Source organism: Pholis gunnellus (assembly GCF_910591455.1).
Source record: "Pholis gunnellus genome assembly, chromosome: 18".
In the NCBI taxonomy this organism is placed as follows: Eukaryota; Metazoa; Chordata; class Actinopteri; order Perciformes; family Pholidae; genus Pholis; species Pholis gunnellus.
In genome coordinates, this window is record NC_136545.1 from 1,813,734 (window position 1) to 1,840,752 (window position 27,019).

Genomic DNA, 27,019 nt, shown 5'->3' on the forward strand with positions numbered 1-27,019 from the left:
TTGACTGGCGTCTCTCCAAAACACACATTCATATCTACCAATCAGTGCCTCACAAAGTGCTTTCACAACGCAAATAACTCTTGCATAACTGTCTGATATAGTGTATACCCATGAAGGTGCAATCTATAATATTTTACTGCCAATATATCATCGGACTGCTGCTGCTCTCAAGCTTTTAATGAGGCGGAGCCAGCGCTGCTCTGTTCCAGACTCCCTGGTCCCTCAGCTATCCGCCATCTCCTCTGAACTGTGTGACTGCACATCTGGAGCCAAGGCGCATTATATTTATAGGACAAGTGAGCTCAGCATCTGTCAGTTTTTAAAGGAATGGATTACACAGAATCAACCTGTAATAGGACACAGGTCATTTACACTTTTTTTAGCCTCGGTTCCATTTGTGTTGAAACAGTAGTTTCAGCGCTGGAGATTCAACAGCACGGTCATTCTGCATTATAGAAGAGGTGCTGCATAATCAGTCTGCTTTCATTGATAGAAAACAAACAAGAAAATATTAGAAACATCTTCAGCGTCCAACACCACCACTAAAAAGTGATTGGAACCTGGATGGAGGTAGAGTTCTTTGCAGGGCTGTTGTATCAGCACACTGCTGCTGGGTGGAGCAGTGAGCCCGTTTGTACTGAAGCAGATGTGGATGTTTGAGTGTAAACCTGACCCCGGTGCCTCACATTGAACAAGCTGCCCTGATGTCCTCCAGAGGACCACAATGTCCATGTCAAGAAAAATGCCAAAAAACGATTTATTATTCTTCCCTTTTACAGAGTTCTCTTTTGACCAATTTCAGTCTCAGAACTACGAAATCTGCATTAGTTTTCAGAACAGTAACCCTTTAAAAAAAAGTTATACAAAAAAGTGATTTTCTGGATACTAAGTGATTTGTTTTCACAGTCTGGGATATGTCAATGATCAGCAACAACATAGATGTATCATACTGCAGTGCTCCATTATAGAGCCGTGGTGACCCTAGTGGACACCAAGAGAACAGCACGTTTTACCCCACAGAGCAAACATGAGGACACGTACAGTGTTGAAGACCGTAAGCTTGATATGATAGACTCAAACATGGTGCTTTTATTAGGTTTCCATGGAGACATTTTTGTCCTTCAGGGTTTAAGTGTCTGCATTTTGGCTACTTTATTATAGGAGCTGAGGTTCAACTTCCAACATTTGAATAAAACTAAAACTCACCAGAAAAGTATGCCTTACACATTAACATAAAAATGCCAGAATAATAAAAGAAGTGACGGACAAAGGGGAGTTTCATGAATCATTTTCAATAATCTAAGAATGTTCTTCTGTCACAACTAAACAATTTTGCAGATTGTACTGAAGGATGACACTGGTGTAATGTTTTTCAGTTAGTTGTAACTTTTTAGAAAAAGTCTAAACCCACTGACGTCGCCTCACTATTGTGTGTTCCACTAGAACAGAAGAGCTCACAGACCTACTGCAGGCCATCATGGAAGGACAACTAGCTGTGTCTGCAGGGAAGAACTGTTACTGTGACTCAAAGACACTCATCTAGTCTGTAAAAACATTAAAGGATGTCTTCGGTTTCAAAAGAGAGACACTGAGACTTTGTCATTTGATAAATGACTTAAATGATTAATCAACCATTTGTTCATTTAATTGAATTAAGAGTTACAAAGTATTTCATGACAAATGTTGCCGTGCATCTCCTCGAGCCGTCTCTGTAGAGACTTGAAAACAATCAGAGCGAATGACTTTGGAAGGTTGAGTTAACCTGACGTAGAGCAGCAGCAGCTACACACTCGATGGGTTCAGGCTTTTCATGGCAATACATGACTGGTGTTATCCAAAAAAAAAAAGCTTCGGTGGAACATGGAACACAACTCCCACTTTAACATCTTCATGTTTCCTACATGAGCTCAGCTACAGCAGTCACCTCCCTCCTGTGAAGCTCTGTGGGTGAGTCTTGAGTCCCACTGCTCCTGATGGGGGGGGGGGGGGGGGTCACAGGGTCACATGATGAAGCTGCAGAAAACTGACCACATCTTTTCATAGAAAACTGAGGTATTGAACACAAAGAGCAGAGCGGGGTAGGAGCTCCGCCTCCGGCTGGGTTGCTGTGGCGTCAGCACCTTTTCAATATATTAACACGGTTGCGGCACACTTCCCTTTGATCTTTTAATCAGCAGGAGGCCTGTAACCACATTCATTATGTCCATTTCCTCTTCCCGTCACTGGCTGCCAGCTGCCAGGAGGAAGCCTGCTCGTTTAACTCAACATCAGCAATAATCTCTGCAAACATCTGCCCGTGCTTCTCCCAAATAGAAACGGTCCACTTTGCACAAATGCAAAAGGAAAATATGTACAATTGTTAACATTGAAATAAAGGATTGCTAAAACAAATGATTATCGTGATCAAAATAGACTCTGTGGTCAAATATGGACTTTACTGTCCAACAGTATTACATGTGGACAACAGGAAGGCGTCCACGCGGCTCCAACCTAATTTAGTTAGTCTGGTGTTTTCAGAGGAGACACTGTTGTGCCTTACGACCCGTCGGACCTCTAGTGTTGTCTAGTTGTTAGCGTTTCCTCGATACCTCTCAGAGGTAAGCTCAGTGCTCAGTTGCTGACGGCAGCCTCGGGGCCGGCGGTGGCTGCAGGGATGCGAGGCATCTTCTTGGCTGGACTGGGGATGTGCTGGAGGAGGAAAACAACTGCTGGTTAACAAAGCACTGACTGGTTCATATCCGACCTGCTGCTCCGTTATGAACGAGCACTAATCACATCAGTAGGACAACAGTCACGTCACATTCACCAGTCGGCTGCCCTAAACTCCTCCTCCTTTACAGAAAGACTGTTTTCATTCGGTCACATTTCATGCATGTACCCAGATGTATGCGATGAATGTAATCAAGTCTTTTTAGGACTCGATAGTGACGTCACCGTGTTCCCAGACCGTGGTTCCTTTGATCTACATTAGACAGAATGTTCAAACGTTTAGTCCTCCTGTACCTCGGGGGCAGTGCTGGAGCGAACTACTTCTGGCTCTGCTGACAGGTCATGGTCCAGAGGTCTTCGGGCGTATTCCCTACGGTGCTTGTCATCTATTCGGGTCAGGTACCATGTCCCTGGGAACAGATCCTCCACTGGGCCTCGAGGGACGTAGCTGGCTGTGAGGACAGATTGAAAGAAAAAAGGTACACCCATTGATAAATGCCTTCCACTTTAGTGTTGGTCTGCTAAGGACCATTAACCCAAGTGTCTTTAACTTTCTTTACATCAAAATCAGCTTTCTTCTTGAATTCAGTATTTTAAATTGGATCATTTTGGTCAGACAGCAATATTAAAGCTATTAAGAGGATTTAGTCCTTCCTGTACTAGCTCACAGCGTACTGCAGTACAGCCTGAAAGTTCAATGTTGTGAGTCATGTCAAGCTCCATCTTCTCCATAATTTAATAGTTGTGACGATGCAGTTGAGCAGCCATTGTTTTCAGGAGTTTCTAAGAGCTTTCCTTCCTGCCTGACTTGTGACGGTCACTGTGAACAAGCAGAATCAAACATGAGCAGTGACCGCAGCGTCATACCGAGGTGGTGCGTCTCTTCTCTCAGCTTCATGTTCTCAGAGAAGACAGCAGGCGAAACCTTCTGTCTCGAGTCCAGTCTGGCCTTCAGGTCACTCAGGCTGGACACTAGTTTCTCCAGACCAGACCCTGAAACAAAGTCAAGGAATCACATGGAAGAACACGCCTCCTGTTAGCTTCTACAGTTCTATCATGACTCCAGGTTCTAAGTTCATCCACATCACACAGGTGAACCGGACCGCTGACTCACCAGGTGTGTGGTCCTGTGTGACTCTGAGAGAATACAGAGTAGCAGCAAATCCTGAACCGTAAGAGAACACTCCAATCCTCTGTCCTGCCAACTGTGAAGATGTGTGTCTGCAAGAGAAAAACAAACATTCTCCTTACATACGACAACAGCAACACTCAATTGTTTCTACTAGTTCAATGAGCCACAGCAGAACCTATGACCGCCGTCTCTTTGCAGACAGACACTTTGGTGACTTCACAGTGAACCGGAACCACTGAGACCAAACATCCCGTTTCTGTTAACTCGCAATAAACTGCATATACAGTGGAACAACTAACTGTTGTCTGAAGAAGTTGTCTCATCTTACAATTAGCTGCAGGTTATGTCAAAATAATGGCTTCTGAGTTGGTAGTATTAGGTAAATAGGAAGGCCCCGCTCTGCAGTGACTGAATGAGACCTGTTAGGCTCTCGCCCAACAGATCCGGTTGCGTTGGGTGCTGGGGACCTGGGTTCAGGACCCGTCTCCATTATGGTTCAATATCTACTGAAGCAGAGCGTCTACAGCAGGGTTATTAGTCTGTTCTTCAGCAGGCACTTTGTGTTTTTCACTGCTCAGGTCTTTACTGAATCTAGAAATGTTGTTTGGAGTTCTTTTAATCTGATGAAAAACCTTTTGTGATTAGATGATGAGATGAATGAATGAAAAATGGCAGACACAGACTTACTCTGCGAGGACTGATGCCAGGCAGCCGTAGACGGAGGGCGTGTACATGTTTCCGTTCTGGTTAGAGATCAGCAGGGAGGGCTTGGTCTTCCTCTGGAACAGATCTGCACTGGCCTTCATAAAGGCCTTCTCCACATCCCGGTCAAAGTAGGTCTCTTCTGGTCGCACATCTCTACCATCCAAACACACACAATTCATCAGAATCACCAGAGTGTTTCCTGATGTCATAGAATAACGAGCTTGTACTTTTGCCACCTGGTTAATAGAGAAACCATCGTCGTCGAGTGAAATACTGAGATTGTACGATTTGAGGTCATATGTTGACGAACAACTCGTTGCATTTGGAGGATGAAGAGGAAATGTGTGAAGACTAAAGTCATTCCACATGCAGAGCAAACTGTATATTATATTTTATACGACAGTATATTATGTCTTATGAAGTCAAACAACCACTGGACCCATGTGAGCAATATGTTCTGTGCCTGACATGTACCAGCTGATGACTCCATGTATGACATGGTTAGAGATAAGAGGACTTAAGCTAGAGAAGAAGAGGGACGGTTTCTCCCTCGTATGCAGGATGTAAAACAAGCTGTTCATTCACAGCATTACCATAGAATCTAATATCATCGATGTGATGGTTACAGCTGAAAACACCGTCCACACCGACAGGAGTGCTCCTTTAAATCAGGACTGTATTCAAGAGGCCTGCTTTTCTTAAAGGACCACGCCCCTGTCTGCTGTCCAGCTGTATTATTTAGAGTGTACCTGAAGGCATCGAGGCCTGTGAAGGGTCCCGTCTCAGTGTTGGGGCTGGGGTGGGCTAGAAAGTCATTCAGCATCAGTCTAGCCAACGACTTCTGCACCAGCTTGCAGTACGGAGAATGGAAGACTAGATGGTCAAAGTCGTCCAGGCTGAAACGCTCCTCTGAGCCCTCTGTGGTGAAGAAGGAGGAGGAGGAGGAGGAGGATTAGATCATATCAAGAATTTGTAACACACTGGGTTCCATTTCATTGACACGATTGCAAAGAGCAATGAGAAGAGCTTTTATCCAAACGCACTTCACCTGGCTGTGCTTTATCTGCATACACCTCCTCGTGTTGCACCTCTTCACCATGCGCTACATACAAAATACCAAGGTGACAAAGGTCAGGAACACACCGACGCGTCACCGCCTAGAAACACAGCCCATTATATCAAGTCCAGAGAGGAGAGCTGCAAATGTCCATAAAGACGCTAAATGTACATTGTTGACACATTAGGTTAAAGGCTCATCTCATTAAACTACTTCATGGCCACTGAACTGAGGTAAACCCTTTAGCACAAGTAACATCCTAAACCCTCTTAACCAATCAGGCTCTTATCGGACCAGTCCCTCCTCATGCTTCACAGCAACAGCCTCTTTCCAACAGCAGGTACTCTGACTAACAGAGACACCAGGTAGAGAAGAAGGATCACACCGATACCGTCAACTGCTCCCATCATGTAGCAGCAGTATTATGGGCTTTTCTGTCTTCAGATGTACGATCTCTAACATGGAGCAGTAACAAGGTTCAATGAGTCACTAACGCACGGCACGGTTCAGCTCGGCTCCACTGGCTTTTTGGATATATAGATATATAGATAGATAGATATAAAGTAATACCCTTTCATGTAGGCAGGACTGATCTGATCAGTGCCGGCATTGATGGTACATTGGCTCTTTAAAAATAGCGTCCCATGATGATTCTCAGTGACCAATCGGAGGTCTGCAGTGTTTTTACTCCACCTGCTCCCTTGTAACATCAACTGAGCTGGTACCAGGTACTAAGTCCATCCACAACTTCTGCTCATGGAGAACCAAACAGGGACCATGATGGGGAAACGGGGTATTAGTGAAAACATGCATGGTGATCTCACACCTCTGCCCCTCTTGGGCTTGCACTGTCTACAAGGAGCACTTTGAAATGGAGCATCGGTCTATATTGATCATAGACGACAGTCTTAACCCACCTCTTTGCCACTGTGCGTGGATCTTGTTGCGATACACAGAGTAGCAGCGGTCCAAAGCACTCAGGTAGCACTCTATTGACAGCTTGCCGTCCACCACAGGATACTCGGACATCAGGTCTGGCTTGTAGAAGTCATATGCATGCTGCATGTGCGTCCCTCGCAGGCCTGCAACAAAGACACCAGCAGGAGTTGGGTCAATTCAAGTCCTTCTATATGTAGAGCTCATCATTCTATGCATTTATGGCTGCCTACACTGAGCGGGAACATTTTTTTAATCTTATAGTTCAACACATACAATAACTCAACTAACCAGTGCACATTGTAAAAGTCACTTAATTGTCCCCAAAAAAAACCCAGACATGACAACAGACAGACATGAGACGACAGAGAGCCTGGCTCTTATGCACATGTTCCTTCCAAGTGTTTGACGACAATGATCTCTGCTTAACAGCAGAGAAGATTCAATTAAAACTTGGTAAAAAAAGTGAAATGACTTAATCAGCATTTGGATGATGGGATCGGCTAAATAACAGTGGGGTCTTATCAATATGTCAATCATTGAAGAGTGCTGCCTGACAAGTGGTGCACAGTGAATAGTGATCACATGGCTGACCTCGTTCAAAGGCCAGAGGAGCATTAGGCCCGACCAGCATGGCCACAGCACCAGCGCCTCCCGTCGGCCGGGCACTTCCTGTGGCGTAGACCGCAATGTCCCCCGCTACAACCAGAGCATAGCGCCCTGCAGAGAGGGAGCACGAGGAGAAGCATGTTTCTATACATATACAAACATACACACAAGTCGCTTCTCTAAAACGTCATCATCAGCACAAGACTGTTGCAGCAAACCATCCTATAAGAGTGTAAGTAACAATATATGTGTTGCAACAATTAAGGCTGACTAAATGCTATTATGTGCTAAAAGGGAATCATATGATCAATCAGGCTTTAGCAGTAACCAATATGCAACTGAACAAAACCTTCTACACTTCTGATAATTCATAGACTATACAATGAATCAATCAATGGGAAAAAGAAACTCTGTTCACTCACCATCCCATGAGCTGGACTCCACCCAGTTGACGGCATTGAAGAGCGCAGCCGTACCCCCGTAGCAGGCGTTTGTGGTGTCAATGCCCTCCACATCTGTATTGCCAGAGTCCTCAAACAGCTGCATGAGGACCGTCTTGACAGACTTGGACTTGTCGATGATGGTCTCTGTGCCGACCTCCAGTCGACCCACGCTGTCATAGGACAGACCGTTGCTCTCCATCAACCTCTGCACCACCGTCAGGCACAGAGAGTTGATGTCCTCCCGGTCTGAGCAGAAGCCCATGCGCGCTTGGCCCAGGCCCACAGTGTATTTACCAGCTGTTACACCGTCTAACTGCTCCAGCTCGGCCTGGTCCACATACTGGGACGGGAAGTACAGTTCCATGGCGATGATACCTACATCTTTGGGCCATGGTCCTAAGCAGCTGATCGGGGCTGATCCTGGCATCCTGAATGGGTTGAGAAGAGGTTACAGGTTCAGCATTGCATCAATGTGATAAATATGTTGTGTGTGGTTAGTGTTGGAGTAAAACAACCTTACATGTGTCTAGTGTTGGAGCCAATCAGTGCTCCTGGTATACAAGTGGCATTTGTTTGTTCAGGTGCATCAACACACAAATGTACTTTTTCGCCCTTTGGACATGTTAACAGAGAACTGAGTAACTGTTTATAACCTCACAGTCCACTAGCGCCAACAGTGGAGCCACAAAGCAACATTAGACAATATGGTTGTTCCGCTGTTAGCTAAGAGATCTTACGTTGTTTAGCTAATGTAAGGTTAGCTATCTGGCAAGGTTACAGAAAACACTAACCAATAACTAGCATGCTAGCTACGGCCGTTTCAATAGTAGTATGATGTGTATTGTGCTGGTTGAGATACCAGCCAAACACGCCAGGAGCTAAGGTTACCAGAAGACGTGAAACCAGAGAAAGTGGCTAACGCTAGCTGTAAAGGCACATGGCTAAAGTTAAATGTGGCATATTTATTATGTCTAAAGTTTGACAGCTAGCTAGCCTACGTACCTAAACGGCTACATAACGCTCGTGTTTGGGAGATAAGAGCAGATACAAAGGCTGGAGGAGAGCAACACTGGGTGAAAGGTCAATGGGATCTTCTAGAACTTAACTTAATTCCAAAATCTGAAACATTAACCCGTTAGACTCGGTCACGGTTTAGGGTCAATGGTTGAAGAAAAGACAGATTTGTTGCCTGAAAGACTATGTGACCATTTAAAAAGAAAATACGTTGCAGGGCCATAACACAGCAGTTATATTGTCACCCGGACCCAATAGGCGACGGACCGCTTCCTTTCTGGTGGGGCTGGAATTTCCATACAGCCGCTTGATGTAACGCCAGCTGTGTCTTGTTACATTTATAAAGCTAACTTACTGTGTTAGACATGAAATAGTGGCGAGTTATTCTGATTTAACTAAGATTCCACACAGACACCGCGATACAAAGCTTATGTTGACTAATATCATCTATCAAGACTTAACAGACGATTATAACACATGTAACTGCTTTGGTGATAACAAATATATAAAGTTGCAGACCGTAACTTTACATGGATCTTCTCACCTGAGTGTGACGGTAACTCCAGAGACGGTAAAAGTGACTGACGTTACTCCGTTATTTGTGTCCGGTCCACCACTCTCTGACGGTCCGGCAGAAGTGTATTTATGTGTGACGATGACAGCGCAGCGTCCGCCCTGCTCTACAGCACCTGGCCTCCTGGCCAATCACAGCTCACACACAACATGCGGCGCTACCAAGTCCCGCACATCGCTGGCCAATCGGAGATTAGGAATAAAAACCACGCGCCAGAGCCGTATCTGCAGACCAATGGCGTGAGTTGTACGATGTCTGGTGAGAGAGAAGGAGCCAATCAGACTGCTAAAGTCATTCCTGGCGCGGTAGACCCAGCAGTGGGCTGCGCTTGAAAAACAGAGTAGTGTGGCCATGGCAACAGTCCTCCATGATCCACTCATGATCCATTCAGCGGCTCCGCCATAGACAGACTGTACGGGCACGGCTACTGCTTTTAAAAAGGTTTCCCGTTCATTTAACGTAAATTGTCGGTGAAGACCATCAGCGCCCATGTAATAAATGACCTTACAACTATATAATGACATTTCATGGATGATATGGCTCCCTCGTTCTTAACTCCTGTTCAAACGTGGCAACACAAGCTTTCTAAACGGGCCTCTCTTTATCTCCTGTGTGTTAATGCAGTAGGCTTTCTACCAGGAAGTAAAACACGACCACAGCTGTTGCATAATGGTAATGAAAAGGTGTAGAAGTTATGCAATAAATTAACATTTCTTCATACATTCTGCCAAGCTCCAAACAATGTAGAAACTTGAAACCTTTTATATCAGGCCCTGAATCATTTTACTTCTGTGAACTGTCATGCAAAGTGTCTGTCAGTGGTGGAAGAAGTACACTGTATGATGTCTGTCCGCTCTAAGTAGAAGTACTATCTGTAAAATATAGCTCAAGTATTAAAAGTGAAAGCCGCCTATGCAGTGAAGGATGTAGTATCCTTTCAGAGTGTTATATATGTTGTAATATGGGATTATAATCCATTACGGTGTTAACAGCAGTTTAATATTGGAGCCATGTCATTTGATTGCATCCTAATTCATAAAGTGAACATATGTTTAATGTGTAAACTGTAAATCTGCAGAGTATGTATAATAACTATATCCGTCAGATAAATGTAATACTCAAGTGGGTTCAAGTACCTCAAAATTATACTTAAATACAGAACTTGACCTAATCCACGACAAGCCAGTTGAGACCAGGAAGCAGAGTTGCAGTCTTTCACACTTCTCTGCGCTTCCATTAGAGCAGTTATCACCCAGAACCACATGGAGACGGTGTCTGCCCCACGGCCACTTCAATTCAATAAATCAAAAGTAAACAGAAGAGGAGTTATACAAAATATCCTAATAAACATAAACACCACCAACACAACAGTGCAACAAAATAGGAGAATTAAATGTGGACTCTGAAATATCAGATCATCAGAATGTCATATGGATTGACTATATTGTAATTCTATTTTGTTGTTCATTCTGTACACATAACAACCCCAAAACAGGGGAAATCTATTGCACTTCAGGTTGGCCAGAGGTGCAATAGATTTTCCTTGTTCAACTCTTTTTCTGCTGCGAGGGTCCAAGGTCAGAGGAAGTTGTATGCTGAACAGATTGTAAAGCCCTCTGAGGCTACTTTGATTTTTGGGCTACACAAATAAATTGAACACATTTTTGTTTAGTGGAAAAATTCACTCAGACATACTTGCTGCTACGCAATTGATTAAAATGTCTGTAACCAGAATCGATAGAGAAACCTAATATTGACAATTTCCAGCCTCTTAAGTATTCTTTGTGAACGTCCAGCACTGCCTGTACTTATCTCTCCACTTTCACTACAGTGGCTTTGTGAGATGGATGGTTTCATTTTTTTCCATGTCCCACAAATAGTGACAACAAATAGTGGCCAGCTGTCTTTAATTATTTCAGACTTTTGGAAGTGAGTGGAGCAGCAGTACTTAAAGAGAATTAACTATTCACTTGTATTGTTCTTTATGCCACTGGCATTAGCTTTTCCATAACTTTCTCTTTCTCTTCTGGTTCTTTAATGTAGAAAGTAATGATGACATTTTGGCAAATTTGTTAAAACTATTTTTTACAGAAACTGCACAATATTAAGTTTCCAATTAATTGAAAAGTATTATTCAAAGTGAAGTTTGTGGAATTGATAACTTCATAGACTTAAAGGAGACATGTCTTGCTCATTTTCAGGTTCATACTTTTATTTTAGATTTCTAGTAGAACATGTTTAATTCTGTTTTTATAAATAAAACGGTATATATCCGACATTCCGTTTTAGCGCCCGTCTCTTTCAGAGCCCCTCCCCAAAAAGCCCAGTCTGCTCTGATTGGCTTGTGAGAAAAGTACGGTTCACCTTTGCAGAGGTAGCTCTCATCCTGTGGGCGGTGTATTCTAATGAGGAAGGAGAGCCAAATCTGAATGGCTTGTTGAATGTGTTCTGATCTAGAGAGCCCACAACCAACCGACTGGGTTGGTTGTGATACTGAGAAGAGCTCACAGGATATTAAAGACACAACCTGTTCACCTGCTGCTGTCTGGAGAGAGATACAGAAGTATCAGCTGATGAACCACCAGACTTCAGAACAGCTTCTTTCCTCTGGCTGTGAGACTCCTTAATTCATCCTCCACCCTCCATATAGAATATAGGTTTCTTTTCTTATGAAGCCAAAGGGGATGAATGTTGATGTATTGAACGTATCAAAGTTTCTATCAGCTGCTTGCTGCTTCTTCTTTTAGAGGAAACCACACTGACGGCTTTAAGATGAAATCGCTGTTTATTTTGTCAACCCATTAACAATCACGAGGATGCCTGAACTCACAGCAAAGTTCACGTTTCCTCATACAGCAGCAAAAATGAACAATTCAAATGCAAACAACAAATATTAAGATTTCTTCTGTCCTCATTCAGGAAAAAAGTGTTAAAATGAGTCAAACCAATAGTCTCCTGAGGCCCTGCAACGTCATCAGAGAGAAGCTTTGACACACAACATGTTTCTCTCTAACTGGAGAGTGGACACATGTCACGCTCAACACCATCATTACTAAAACCTGAAAGAACTGTAGTAGCTTCTGTCTTCCTCCATAGTAAACATGTTTCATCCCTTCTAATTCACGTCAGACCTCTAAGAACATCCAGACATTTTATTATGAACATATTGTTTGATAAGAACATGAGTACCAGAATGAATAAAACCTGAATGAGAACTTATTAAATAAAACACAGAAACAAGAGACAACAATGAATCAGTCCCTCTTCCATTGTCCCGTCATTTCAACTTAACCGGTAGTGCAGTCCTTGTACTGTTCAAGGAAAAATAGAAGTAAAACATTTAATATCTACTAGATCTGATAGAAAAATACACGTTTCTATCGATATACAATGTATGCATGTAGTTTGAGCCAGATGCTTGTGGTGTTCTGCTGCTACCTCTTATTGGTCTGGATTCCCAGAGATTCTCTCCCACAGTGACAACAGCTGGCTGCCTGCTTGGGGCTCCAGCTCCTGCATGAGACAAAAATAAAGATGGACAAAATGCAGCAATGATATTCCAAAAGCAAAGGCAGTGCATCATCCACTGGCAAAAACATAACAGTACCAACATGTGGTATGTTCTACTGAGCAGCTGAATGGGACCTTTCCACTCACTATCATTGGCAAATCTTCATTAAAGTGTTTGAGGAGAAACATGAAGCAGACTGTAGAAACACATACATTCAAACTGAAATGAAATTAGCAACAATTTGATTGATCAATTCATTGTTTTGGTCAATTATCAAGCAAACACACCAAAAGTGAAATGTTTCCCTGTTTTAACTCATTTGAAATGAAATATCTCCGTCTCTTAGTCGGTCGGTTGGATGAAACATCACCTTCATCTTTGACATCCCCATTTTCTGTTTCAGACATTGAAAAGTGATCAATCGTAAGAAATAAAATAACTGATAGATTATTCATAAGTAAAAAGATCATTAGTCACAGCCCAAATATACAACAGCAACAGCTCAACGAAACCAGGAAATCATGTGATTGTCTGGATGGAGCAGAGGGTCTTTCTCAGGTCACGATTTATTCTGTGCCTCCTCGACTCCTCGACTCCTCGACTCCTCGGGAAATCCATCTCGAGGATCGAGGAAGCTTGCCCAAGGAGCTGAGGAAACACCGGTGTATCCTCTCTGAGGAAGTGTTTTCGGCACCCGTGACGGATAAAAGAGTCCCGACACACAGCTGAATAATCTGGAACCAGGACAAGACTCTACACGCATCTGTTCCTGTTGTTTTCACAAGTTCTACTTATTTAAGATGATCCGACTTTCTGCCGTTCAGTTTGTGCAGCACCTCGTAGGGCTCCGTTTTACTCACATTCCTTCATGATATTACTTGTTTTTATAATGCATGTAGGCTGCACCTACGTCAACTGCTAGAACCCTGACATGATGTTTACAAGTGCTGCTCTGCTGGGAGCAGGATGCCACTGGGAGGCCTCACATGATTCACGTTGGCACAGTGAAACAGCCTCTATGAAATAGCAGAACTAGGTTCAGCTCAAAGAGCAGTACACTCCGTGATCAAGCCGGACCTCTTTCAGCCCTCTCACCGGTCCTAACAGCTACAGCCACCAGGTCGACGCTAGTAAGACCTGTACAAATATCGACAAACAATCTGGAATTCCTTCTGCAATCATCACCCTGAACAAATACAAATGTGCTCTGACCATTTTATACTGTTCTTGTCAAGCATAGTTTTGACAGTTTCAGTCCTATTCTACATATGTGTGTGTGATGTTAAATGTGCATTGTTGGTTGGGACTGTCGCTTTGTGACTTGTATGTAGACCAGCAGCACCGTCCTCTCACCTGTCCGTCCCTGCTGATCTGGACCTTCTTGTTGTCGTTCCATGGGTTGAGGATGTGCTGGGAGCACTGGAAGGGAAGACTCTCCTTGTGGATCCACTCAACACTGAAAACCCCTCCGAGTCCCATGAAGCCCCAGTCCTGGCAGCTCTCCTGACTGACGACTGACGTCATGCGGGCGTAGCCCTGTGAAAAAAGACAAAATGCAGCACTTCTGTTTTTCTTTTAAAGATCCATATTGATAGTGGGGTTAAGATTCTGGCACACGTCTGAGCTCTATTCATAGAAACTGAAGTGCATGCAGCATTGGTCAGAGTGTTACCTGGAAGTGTCCAGAGCCCTGAACAGAGAAGATGAGGATGATAGTGTTCTTCTCCAGGAAGGCCTTGGTGAGTTTGGTCTCATTGCTTGGTGTGGTGGACCAGATACCTTTCTGCTGAGAAATGTCTATGTTCCTCACATTGCTGCTCTTCATGATGAAGTACCGCACTGAAGAGAAGACCAGCTGGGGGGACGGTGGCTTTGAGGTCTGCTAGAGGAAAACCACAGCATAGCTCACTCGACAAAGAACGATCTATTGATGAGACAGTAACTAGTACAATGAAACATGTCCATCCAAACACTGAAGGCTCTCGGGGTGACATGAGATGCTCTACAGAGGATTCACCACTACATCGTCACAAGTTTTTGGCCATGGTCTCGGAGACCTCCTCTGGCCGCTTCAGCTGTCCACAAACGGCTGACAAAGTGGTTCATGAAGTGGTGAGTTCAGGATGTTCCAGGATGATGCTCACTTTAAGGGGACAAGCAGTCGGGATTGTTTACTAAGCCCAAAACAAACTGCCGGATGTTTTCAGTTTAGGGAGACACTGATCATGTTGATCACGCTGCAATTAAGCAGATTTAAATAAAATGCACTAAAAGCCATCTTAAGCTGAGTTATTGAAGCAATGGTGAAGTGAAAGCTACAGAATTTGAAGTACAGGTTGAACTGTTATTCTGCTGGGGAGAACCTTGTAGCAGCAGACAAACCCTCACTAAAGGGGAACTCCACTGGTCTCATACCAGCATGTGTTTCCATTTGGTGGGGGGTATCGTTCTACTGAGGATCGGCAGTTCGATCCCCAGCTCCTCTAGTCCATGTCGATGTGTCCTTGGGCAAGACACTTAACCCCAAATTGCTCCCGAGTGCTGTGCCATCAGTGTATGAATGTAGTGTTAAAGTGCTTTGAAAGGCCAATATGGTACGGTCTGTATTGTCTCCAGAGGTAGCAGTGTGAAGTCTGATATTGACTCCTGTAAATAGAGTCAGTGTTGGGTCTGAAGACTGCAAGTTTGAAAATAAAAGCCTCTGTAGCCAACTCCTCATCCCTGCTTGCTTCAAACTGTCCATCATGAGGCCGGCGTTGTTACGCAAGAGAATTGATTAATAAACGCAGTTCTCTGTTAAAGCCCCCAGCTAATTCTAGTAGTAGTATGAAAGAAGACTGTCTTCGCCACAACACTTTGCCCCCCATGAATTCCATCAACACTGGGAAGTAGAAGGTGCCCTCACTACGGTAGAGTGCAGATCTCAGTCAGGTGTCTCTCCCTCTCCTCTCCCAAACAGGAAGAGTCCACACTCACTCAGGTGGCCCTCCCGGCTCCCTTACAGTCAAGATGGCAGGGAAGAAAACAAAAAGAGGGATTTATTCTTCTCCTACCGAACGTCCGGTATGGATTTAGTCTGCAGATGCTCCGCTTCCAAATGAAACCAAACTTTCTTATGGATGTCAGTGAGCCCTGACGAAAGCCAAGATGTGGCCCACAACAGACTAGGTAAGGCTTGTTTGTAGCCTGACCGATAGCAAGAAATGCAAAACACTTGTGGCCGGTTAAGAGGAGTGAGGAGTCAGCAGTCCAAAAAATAGTCCATCAAATATATGTGAATTACTACAACCATGAAAGGTCCTTGAGCATACTGAGCTGTAGGATGATGGGTCCAGTGGTATGCCATGGACAGACAGACAGACAGCTGAATATATCATCTCCCCACAGGCTTATGCCTGGTGGAAGTGGTGAAGGTCTAAAAACAACACAGATTGGAACAGTTGTCACCTTTCACATAAAAACACATTTGTTGAGCATTGTTGATCCTCCCCATTTTAAATCCTCTCTGTGTATAATCTTTGTGTGTTTATAACATCTGACAGACAGTGGATACCTTTCCTGAGGAGGAAGGACAGGGGCTGTAAGAGGGACTGTCCAGGGTCACAGAGCAGGAGGAGCTGCTGGAGGAGTGAAGCTCATCAGAGAGCTGCTTGATGGGCAGTGAGGCCTCCTCTCTGTGCTGGCCTTTCCCCTGTAGAAGGCTCCAGGTTGCTGGCATCCTACGAGACCTGATGGGAAGTGGTAAAATAGAGCAGTAGTGTGAGCATGAAGTGAAACGTTAAAATATAACATGAACGATTATTATCAAACACCAGTGTGGGAGTTTATTAAGCTAAACCGCAGAGAGAACCAGGCCTTCAAATGAAACAGGCTTATATTAGTGAGCAGCCTTTAGTTCTGATTTCTACGGTGTTATACTGTAGATGTTTTATCATATTGTAGTAAGATATCTTCCCGTTTTCTGGCCTGATAAATTCCAATTGGCTTCTATAGTGTTTTTTCCAGGCAGCCTCCCTCAATGAAACTCCCACCCTCACATCTGAAAACATGGAAGTCCTGGAGCGGGTGTTCCTGGCCCACCTCAGACCTCATGTGAGGCTCCGTGTCTGAACAGGAAGTGAGCAGCACAGTAGCTCCTTTCCTCCTCAACCTCTTCATCTCTGACTTTCAACTCAGAGCTGTTCAGACCGCCCAGCAGTTGTGCATCAGCTATGGCCAAAGGAGGAGCATGGAGACATGACGGGCCGCTTAGTGGAGAGGTAAAGGAAGGAATGTGATGAGGTGCAGATCGGGAGACTGAGACAGCAGGAGTATAGAGACCTCAGGCCGTTATAAAAAGGAAAATGGACGTGGGCATGATGTGACTGTGATGCAGTTGGATACAAAGAATTACTACAGGCTGCTTTTTCAGCTTGGATTTCTAGTCTAGTCTGGGTAGCCAGGGGGCGTGCTCTAGATGGAGCTCAGAAACAGAACTCCCTTGTTCTCTTGGCTTGGATTGGCTGACTCAGATATTCGGCCATATATATTGGAGCCAGAGCATACAGCCAAAGAAATGCAGTGGAGAGAAGACGAGGATGCGGCTGCATTAGCCAAGCAAGAGGATGTGGCCTGCACGGACCCTCCGGGAGCCACAAGTTTGCCTGCAATGCATCCTGGTACATGTAGGCACGGCTCCACGAGCGGGAGAACTCTGCTTTCTGTGTCAATAGAGCGGCACTGCAGAATTGCTTCAGAATGTGACAGTATAACCAAACGCTGAATGAGGAAAGCAGAGGATTGCTCTTATCTGTCTTTTTACAGCCCTGCCAGAGATGACAGTCGCATGTCAATATCTTCAAGCACCACAATACATCACCCTGCAATCATCCATCCATCCTTCATACTTGTCATTGCTGGTGTTGGTGGGTAGTTGGGGGCTGTTCTTGGAGTTCTTCACTGAAGCCTGGGGCCCATCCTCTGATGACATGGGCCGGGGCCGCTGGCCAATCCCTGTGGGCTGCTGCAGGCCTGCCGCTTGTTCCTCTGCCGCGAGCACCTGAGGAACATCATGGTAAATGGTAAATGGACTGTACTTGTATAGTCTTTTGATCACTCAAATCACTTTTTACACTACATGTCATTCACCCATTCATACACTGATGGCACAGCCTTCGGGAGCAAATTGGGGTGAAGTGTCTTGCCCAAGGACACATCGACATGGGGATCTAACCGCAGGTCTTCTGATTGAGGGACGACCCGCTCTATCTTCTGAGCCAGTTACCTGCACCCTGGTGTCCATACTGCAAACTATACTGCCAAAGGTATTCTATCCACATATCAGTCATTTTAACAAACAGATGGAGATCCAGACACCCCACCTCATGAATGAAGTGCACACATTAACATACGTGTCAAGTCCGAACATGATCTATCCAGCTTTACTCATGTGGATGGTGAAAAGATAGACTGACTGTCAATCGTCAAACAAGGTAATAATAAGAGAGACTTGCAAAGGGCACAGAGATCAGAGTTTGAGTCGGGGTCACATGCATCCTCAGTCAGGAAAACACTGGAACTGCACCATTTCGGTAATATTGACCAATATTTCAATCTGTCACTTTATCCATATTACAAGAGTTACCCTTTGTTCTCTTATTACATACAACTTACACATTGATTGTTGGGTTATTTTAACATGTATTACAACAATTAAGTGAGGAAGCCATTCGTCAAGTTTAGGCTAGAAGGAGCACATGAAGACATAAATGATTATTATTATTGAAAGGTTTCCTAACAGCACTATAAATAAAACATAGAGATCCTCAATTGTTTGAACGTGTGGCTGCATCATCAACATCAACCAATGCCATGACTATAGTACGACTGTACACAGCCATAATATTCTAAAAAGAAGAGGACGACGACAACTTGTCTGAGGCTGCTCATGCAATATTTGACACTTACATACACTAGCATGACTTTACGTTGGTGTCGTTAAGTGAAAGTACGAGGAAGAAAAGAGAATGTGACATACAGAAACCAGGGTTCGGATGATGGCCTCGTCTTGTTGAGACCAAGGCTTTGAAGGACAACGGATCCTCTTGATGAACAGATTTTGCCACTTCTGCCTCAGTTCAAACACCAGTCCTGCAGCCTGAAAACATGATACACAACATGAGATTAAACGGTAGATTCAGTACAAAATGTCAAGGAGGCGGGGCGGAAACAAACAAGAGCAACAGTGTAGACCTAACAAAAGAGAAACCTTTATCTATATCGCCTACTTTCTCCAAAGTATTGGAGGGAATTGTTTATAGCAGACGTAGTGATGTTCCATTAAAACATCTCAAAGTAAAAGCATTAAATACGGGTCCCCCAGGGCCGCTCGGCCTCATACTGGATGTTAAGGATTTTGGTTCTCTAGCATTCTACATTAAGTATAATTTGCTGACGATACAAATATATTTTGATCTCACACAAATGAAATGATCTGAAAAATAATCTAAATGAGGAACTAATTAAGGTAACAACAGACTATGGCTCATATCAAAATACTTTCCCTCGCATACATATAAGACGAGGAGGAAGTATTTTATAAAGGGTAAAGAACTTCAGTGTGGATGGCAGAGGTTACGCTTGAATAGACTGACTGACTTTAGTGTGTTATTGAATTGCCATCTATCATCCTGTTTTACATATATCTAGTGTTTGCAGTTATGTTAAGTTGAGGATCTGGTAGCAGATATCGCCACTAGTCGGCGCTGTTCAGGCAGCTGGAGGTTTCAGGGTTAAGAAAGGAGAGAGGAGAAGTGGGTTTGGGTTTGTCTGGTTCGGTGTTGGGACTTCTCTTAAGTTGTGAGGAAAACCCAGAACGAGTTGGACCGATTTATTCCTCATCACACACCCACGTCAATTACATCATCTCCACTTGCTATATGTCTCTATTTAATGTATCGTACCTTTGTAACCAATGTCTGAACTGATGTAATTAAGGTTTTGAGACGATTTAGCAGTGAGGGTGAGGCTAGTGAGATTATATTTGGGTCTTTGGTTAGTCTTATGTGTGTTGTAAGTTCAGAGGGTTACGTTTTCAAAATTGTATGATTTGGATGATCACAAGTTAGAAAGTAACTACTCCTAAATGTTGGGGCAAAGACAGCAAACATACATACAACATACAGTGTGCCTTCCTTTCGGGAACACGCAGTAGACATTGGTTAGCCCACTAATTCTGTAGTCAAATTATAAAATATGTTAATATTTGAAAAACATTTCTTTATTGTACAAAGCATGATTGTTCAAGTTCTAAATTCTTAGATGCAGAGGGTTGCAGCTGAACCAGGAGCCTCTCAGCTCGAGGACAGCAAACCAAGAAGAAAGTGGGACTGGAGCAGGCTGATGAGTTGAAGCCTTTAATAGCCCAACGCTGTGACCCCAATGTGAAATCCTTCATAAAGTGCAGCAGCACGCATGCTGTCTACAAGCTGAAACGTCCCTGTGTCAAGTGTTGAAACGTTGGTCTGTTTGCACAATTAAAGGCTGCAAATCAGTTAGTCTGCTCCAGGCCCTTTTTACAGATGACTGATAGATTACAGCTTCCAGAGACTGAACAGACGCTTGAGGCAGATGAGAGATGCCATCACCAACTGCTACTGATAAGCAGAGTCAAATAGGCCAAGACTTAGTCTCAACCTGTCAAGAACCATCCTGTGATCCTGTGTGTAAAGGGAGGCTGAGCGAACCCAAAACATTTCCATTTCCTAATGTCAGGGATCCTGTCATGAACATATTTACATTTACAGCTTTGTAATATTTACTGCTGAGTCGCAAAGTAGACATTGATTCACAAGCCCAAAAGTTTTGGACCACTGACATAGAACACACTACAAATGTTGCCGTATGAGGAAAGTCACATCAAAATTCATAAACTAGGAAACGGTGAAAAGGTCGGTGTCAGCAGCGATGTTCTCTCACCTCTTTGTCTAATTGAAAGATGAGCCACTCATCTATCCTCATCTCAACTAGGTCCTCTGTCTCACTGTCACTGAGGTCAACCGGAGGACTGTCTGAAAGAAGGAGCAGGGAGACAAAGACCGAATGTGAACAGGAAGGCTTCTGAATCAACCTCCGCCATTAAACACTCAGCAGAGAGTGCCATGACATTTCAAACATTAAATGTCTTCAAAAGTTATTTTAATAATGGTCAAGACATGAGAAATTTGGGAAGGGTATGTCTCCTTTCCATTGGCCTCAGAGGATAGTGAAAGAAATCCCACTGTTACGGGAGGAAGCAATGTTTGGAGGACTGAAGGGAAGCACGACCCCTCTACATCTCTCTGGGAGAGACTGTATCTGGATAGTGTTGGGATGACTTGCTTTACACCCAATTCAGTTATCAGAGTATGCTGAGCCCCCCGGGAAAGCTTATCAAAATCAGAATCAGCTTTATTGGCCAAGTGTGTGTCTGAATGATCTCTGATAACTTTGTCTTGTAGAAAGTCTCTTTACTAATAAATGAACAGGCTGGAATGAACTTTAGTAAAGCTCTTCTTCAGACTTCACCATAGCAACAGAAGGCTAGTGAAGGGTTAGCACTGTTGGAACATCAGATGAACGAACAGTTTAAACCTCCTCACTCAATATTTACAGTTCAATAATAAACACATTTAATATCAACTTTAACAGGATTCTCCTGTCATGTGACACTGAGGAACTCCACTGGATGGACGTTTGAGTCGTTTCACTCTTCTTCTTTTGGGGACAAAACTATTTCAAATGTAAATAAAACATTTGGTGTCTAAATTATACAGGGGTTTTTAAAATCTCAGTTAAAACAGTCATTTTTGAAGGAAAGAAGAAAACATTAATATATCAGGTGACCACAAACTTTTGAACGGCTGTGCCGATTCAGGAGGAAGAGTGCAGATTCTGTCCTGGTCATGGAAGAGTGGAACGGTTTCACTTCTGGAGACGTCATGAGAGTTTGCTCATCGTCAGCCTGCATGTGGTTAGTGGACTTGGAGAAGGCTTGTGTCCACGTCCCTCAGGGTACTTTGTTGGGGATGCTGAGGCGGACTCTATGAGTCATCATTGGTCTGTGTCCTTCTTTTTGGTAGGAAGTTAAGCATGTTCTCAACCAGTGTTTGGTGCAACCAGGGCTGTGCCTTGTCAGCCATTAGTTTGTGGACAGAATCTCAATGTAGAGCTTAGGACGGAAAGCTTTTTGCCAAATATTCACAGTGCACACTGGCCCGCAGTGTTAAGGTGACATCAGGAACCATACTGATTTCATGGCAATCTGACTAATAGTCAAAATATCTTGCTGTGGAAAACAGCTTTGAACAGACAGACAGACATCGCCATACTTAAATAAATATTCATGAGATTTGAATTGTCTGTTTACCAGTAGCTGTCTGTGAAGCAGGTTCCAGCAGTGCAGAGCTGGGTAGTTTGGCACACCCTCCAAATATAGCCACAGTGATGGCAGTCATGATGGAGCAACAGCGGACACTGGCCATCCTGTGGCCTCGGCTCATCTCGTCATAGATCAACCAGTCTGTGGGAAGGGCCTGGGCCAATTTAGCTGGGCTGTTCTAAACACAGACACACACACACACACACACACACACACACACACAGTAACACAACTAAAACCTTTTGTCTGTTAATCCGTCTGTCGGTGCTGTGTATAGGGGCTGCAGAGAAAATCCACTTCATCCAATGTGCATGAAAGTAAAGAAAATATGCACCAAGCCATAGTTGCAGGGGATCCATGTGTACATGCAGCTCCCTCCTCTGTGGCTCACTAACTGTGTGGCTTCAGAGGACAAACCTACATGGATTTGACTCTTTTAAAAAGCTAGAAACCAAAATGCTGAAAGGATTATATCCGTGTCCTTTCTTTCTCTACAGAATGTTTTGACAAGATATGTGTTCATAATGTGTGTAATAACTAGGCATGGATTCTGCAGGTCTGGTAAAGCTCTGACACCTCTGGACCTCAATGAGACCACAATGTAAAGACAGGATTACGTATTCATGAAATCATTTGTTCCCCTACCTCCTTGAACTGGGACTGGCTCAGGATAGATGTGGGATGAAAGTGGACCTTCTTCTCCCGGTTACTGGAGAGCAGGGAGGTCTCCTGGTTGATATTGACCAGGTTTGGATACATGCCAGCCATCAGGGCTGCCTTCACCACAGCCCAGTTCTCAGAGTTCAGATTCACATCCCGGATGTCACTGCCCCCGCGGGCTCGCACGAAACCTGGGAAACAAACAGGCCGCTTTAAATCCAGTCTTCATTGAAGCATGCGACAAAAACTACTTCAATAACAAATGTGTTTTCTTCCTTCAAAGTCCATGTTTGTACTTTTATATGACGGGAAATATTTACTGGGAGTAGGGGCCACAATTCTCCAATCGATTCGAACTTTCGATTTAAATGTCCCGATTTGTTTTGGATCTATGCCATCGTTAGACTATTTTCATAAAGATCAAAGATCATTGGTTTTATTTCCTGACAACTGTCATTTTCTTCTTTAAAATGAGAGGCTACGTGGTTTCAAGGGTGCATGTTTTAGGAACGTAACACATAGCGTGTGCTGACATTTAAATGATGTATTTAATATATGATAACAATAACTTATTTCACCAGTAAGTTGGGAAAAACTGTTAAACAACAAAAATAAGATGGCAGGAGGGTTTACAACAGTGGTCCCCAAACTACGGCCCGCGGGCCGGATGCGGCCCGCCTCCACATTTGGTCCGGCCCCCTGAACAATACCAGAGACGCATTATGATTTTTTTTCAGTCTGCACAATTAATCGAATTTTAATTGCGATCACGATTTTGGCTGCCACGATTAAATGAGCATGATCGTCTGCGATATTAACGTTTAAAATACGTGCTCTGCTACATATCAAATCAAACGCTTCCTGAATCAGCCAACCACCAGGGGGCGAACGAGATGAGAGCTGTCATGCGCGCACCCTGTAGAAGTAGAAGAGTAGAAGAAGTAAAAGAGCAGAGAGACGGGAGCTTGAAGGACGAGTACTTGTGCTTAATTTATTTACAGGCCGGCATGTCATGTCTGTCACTACATGGTCGCGCGTTTTCAAGTCCCCTGCTCTCTGTATCGCGCACGGCGGTGTTCCGCCCCGATCCGCGCGCACAATGCACCCCCCCCCCCATAATCGTGCGGCGGCCCTAGGTCAAACGATATGTTCAGTGATGTGGCCCTCACAGGAAAAAGTTTGGGGACCCCTGGTTTACAACAACAGCTTGAGTTTACGAGGTGAACCTGAACGCACCATGAAGTCTCTGTCTCCGCCACATGCTTTACTGTACAAAGCGATATAGACACACAATGGATGTTAAGTGGATAACAGGCAGTCTGGTGATGGCGGGGGAATATAAAACGAAAATGAAAGTGGAACGGACCGATGGCTCGGAGCTGTCCCAGCAGCTGTGTCCTCATGCCGAGTATCATGTCCATGGTGGCCTGGGACAGGAAGTTCTTCTCACAGAAGGATCTCTCCCAGCCTTCACTGCGGGCCTTCTGCCATGCCTGACACCACACAGGACAAACATGAACTCCATTCAGCTGGGGAATATCAATTTATATGTGCATCATGATAAATTGTCACTTAATAACAATACTCTAGACTAGACTGCGACCATTATGTCACATATATATATATATATATATATATATATGCTCCTAAATATAACTAGGAGCACCAGTGTGACTTGTTGATATTTCCCAGATTTTTTCTTCTTCTTTAAATCATCATGAGACAGACAGACAGAGGTTTGCAGTGGTGCTACTTTCATTCATTGGATACTTTAAAGTTAAAACAATTCTGATTCATCAACAGTGCACAGATAGATTTTGTGACTGGTGGACTGTAGGGCCGTCACAAGCAATCCCAAAACAATTACTGGGTCGTTGTAACTGCCCCCAGACAGAGCGCACCCGAGAGAAGCTGAAGTTATACTTTGCAGAGCTCACAGCGATCTGTCCAATATCCAACTCTTCCATTGTTTGTTTTCCAGCCATGGAGTTGTGTTGCGCTAAACAAACAACGCTGTACTTCTCCACCACCAGCTGGCAGAGATCTGCACTATACTGCACGGCTAGATACGAATAAATCCTACACACTGGTCCTTTAAGTGGGAAAAAAACTAGGCAAACTAGGGTTGGGTGATATGATATATACCGTGTGACAGTAGAAATGAGTCTAACAGTAGATATTTGGCAATACCGCTTCAACCGCAGTAGCTATTCTCCCGTGATACAAATGTGTGTGATTCTTATATTGCACTGACTAAAGTCAGGCTGGTATTTATATACGTCTGTTAATCTTAGAAATCTGTTACACTTGAAATTATTATTCTCAAGAAACCTAAAAGCTTCAATTTTGAAAGTATTTGGGTTTTACTGTTTTGACTCTGTTGTTTTTAACTCAAGCTTTGTCTCATGTGAGTCAGTTGTTCTTGTTTGTATTGAAGTTCTAAAGAAAAGTAAAAATTAATCAAATGTGATGAAGTACGGTATGATTATTTTAAACCATTTCTTAATTGAATTTACAGAACAACTACTGTATCGTCATCTAAAATGACATATACGGTGATAGAAGATTTTGGCCATATCGCCCATCCCCCCTGTCTCAAACTGTGTAAAAGGCCCAGATATCCAGCAGCAGTTATCCTATTGCCCATCTTGTTTTGAAAAAAGCAGCCTGCTAATGGGTAGATAACAAGTTGCTGCTCCCTCTAAACCACAGCAATAATGTATGAGCAGTTTAACTAAACAATAATCAGGCATGTTGTGTTTTCAGTTCATAGAGACCTGAGGAGGTAAAACTAGAATGTATTTCACAGGAGATAAAAAAGATAAGATTACAGGAAGCATCCCTTTACATCTCCCCTCAAATCAAGGGCTTCCCATATTCATCCCCCACCTACCTGGAAGGCTCTCAGCAGGGCCATGTGGTCGCTGAAGGAGGTGGAGGTGAAACATTTGCGGTTGTGTAGTGCAGCTCTTTTCTGAGATCCCTGAGCAGGAAGGATGAAAGGGTCTCGGTAGGCCAGTGTACAGGCAATGGTTAGAATGGGGTCCAGACACTTGAGCACCACAGCGCACAGCACCATCTTGCCCAAGTGGGGATCCACGGGGAGATCAGCCAGGTGGTAGCCCAGATCAGTCAGGTCTTCATACTGGTCCATAGCATCTATTGTCTGCAGAGAACGGTGGTATGTATCGATACCAACTGTAATACTGAATGTGGATGTGTAAGCTTGTATGTGTTCGTGTAGTTGCTTGTGTCAGAGATCAGGAATAATTGAGGTACATAGTAGTATTTCTTACCTTTAGCATCTGCACAGCGTTCCTGATGGCATGTGCAGCAGGAGGCTGTGGAGCTTTGGACAAGAACTCAGCTACTGGACAGGAGGAGGGGGCCAGCAGTTTGGTCTGCAGACACAGTTCCTTACACACACACACACACACACAACATGACATATTAGAACTATGACAGCCCATTACTAAGGCTACTGCATTCTAAGTAGGTCTGTGTTGGTGCTCATCAAGATCTACTTAATTCTATGAGAATCCTCCAATAATAACAAAGAAAATATCAAACTTTGTCGTGTTAAGCCCAGAGGAGAAACTGTCAGTTGGTGAATGGACAGCAGCTCCTCTGGCAGCTGAATATGTATCTGCCTGCCACAGCCTGAGAAACGCAGCCACTAATAGATCCACAAAATGAAGTAACTCTATTAAACTGTATAATATATTTCATATAATATATTGGACTGTATCAGTATAACCTGCATATGAATCCTGTGTATTTAATATGTAATATGTGTATTCTGTAAAATGCTTTTACAACATATTTTTGTTCATGCGAATAACGCTAAATTGAATTGAAAACAAATTAATAATAGAGGCAGTGAATGTAATAGAATGATAATAATAATAATAATAATAATAATAATAATAATATTAATAATAATAGCAGTTAATGATGAACACTAAGCAGAGCATTCATTTTGTGGAAAAACTGAGTGTAAATCTTAAAACGCTTGCAGTGAAGAATGTCTTGAAATCAAGTACTTACACATGTAACAGGCTATGAAGGGTGTGTGTGTGCGCGTGTGTGCGTGTGCGTTGCTACCTGCAGTGGCATCCGTAGCAGCTGTGGAACCTGGAATTCCAGCATGTTGTTGAACCTGAGTCGACTGAAGAGGCGGAAGCAAATCCCTGGTCTGCAGCGGCCGGCTCTGTGGACGGGTCACACATTCAGTAGATTCTTTAACACCGACATTAAGAGCAGACATCGAGT

The 27,019-nt window shown here is 43.8% G+C and overlaps 2 protein-coding genes across 5 annotated transcripts in view; both read right to left on the reverse strand.

Moving 5' to 3' along the window:
• Positions 1-1,602: 1,602 nt before the first annotated feature.
• hmgcs1 (3-hydroxy-3-methylglutaryl-CoA synthase 1 (soluble)) lies at positions 1,603-9,222 on the reverse strand. Its single transcript, XM_079179038.1, has 10 exons — positions 9,150-9,222; positions 7,571-8,019; positions 7,134-7,259; positions 6,521-6,685; positions 5,296-5,464; positions 4,529-4,699; positions 3,824-3,930; positions 3,577-3,702; positions 3,004-3,161; positions 1,603-2,688 (listed from the first exon to the last, which is right to left on the reverse strand). The coding sequence occupies exons 2-10, from the start codon at positions 8,016-8,018 to the stop codon at positions 2,611-2,613; spliced, it is 1,548 nt and encodes a 515-aa protein (XP_079035164.1). The 5' UTR covers position 8,019; positions 9,150-9,222; the 3' UTR covers positions 1,603-2,610.
• A 2,756-nt stretch (positions 9,223-11,978) lies between these two features.
• The window catches only part of ythdc2 (YTH domain containing 2), a 32,656-nt gene continuing 17,615 nt past the window's right edge, over positions 11,979-27,019 (reverse strand). For 2 of the 4 annotated variants that reach the window (XM_079179606.1, XM_079179609.1), the window contains 13 exons: positions 26,852-26,957; positions 26,044-26,163; positions 25,641-25,913; positions 24,114-24,240; positions 22,733-22,938; positions 22,076-22,265; positions 20,647-20,738; positions 18,707-18,826; positions 17,577-17,728; positions 16,244-16,418; positions 14,363-14,572; positions 14,044-14,226; positions 11,979-12,692 (listed from right to left, as the gene is read on the reverse strand). In XM_079179606.1, the coding sequence (XP_079035732.1) occupies positions 12,621-12,692; positions 14,044-14,226; positions 14,363-14,572; positions 16,244-16,418; positions 17,577-17,728; positions 18,707-18,826; positions 20,647-20,738; positions 22,076-22,265; positions 22,733-22,938; positions 24,114-24,240; positions 25,641-25,913; positions 26,044-26,163; positions 26,852-26,957 (2,026 nt within the window). In that variant the 3' untranslated portion in view covers positions 11,979-12,620. The remainder of the gene's footprint in view (positions 12,693-14,043; positions 14,227-14,362; positions 14,573-16,243; positions 16,419-17,576; positions 17,729-18,706; positions 18,827-20,646; positions 20,739-22,075; positions 22,266-22,732; positions 22,939-24,113; positions 24,241-25,640; positions 25,914-26,043; positions 26,164-26,851; positions 26,958-27,019) is intronic. The other 2 variants (XM_079179607.1, XM_079179608.1) reach the window with 2 other exon arrangements.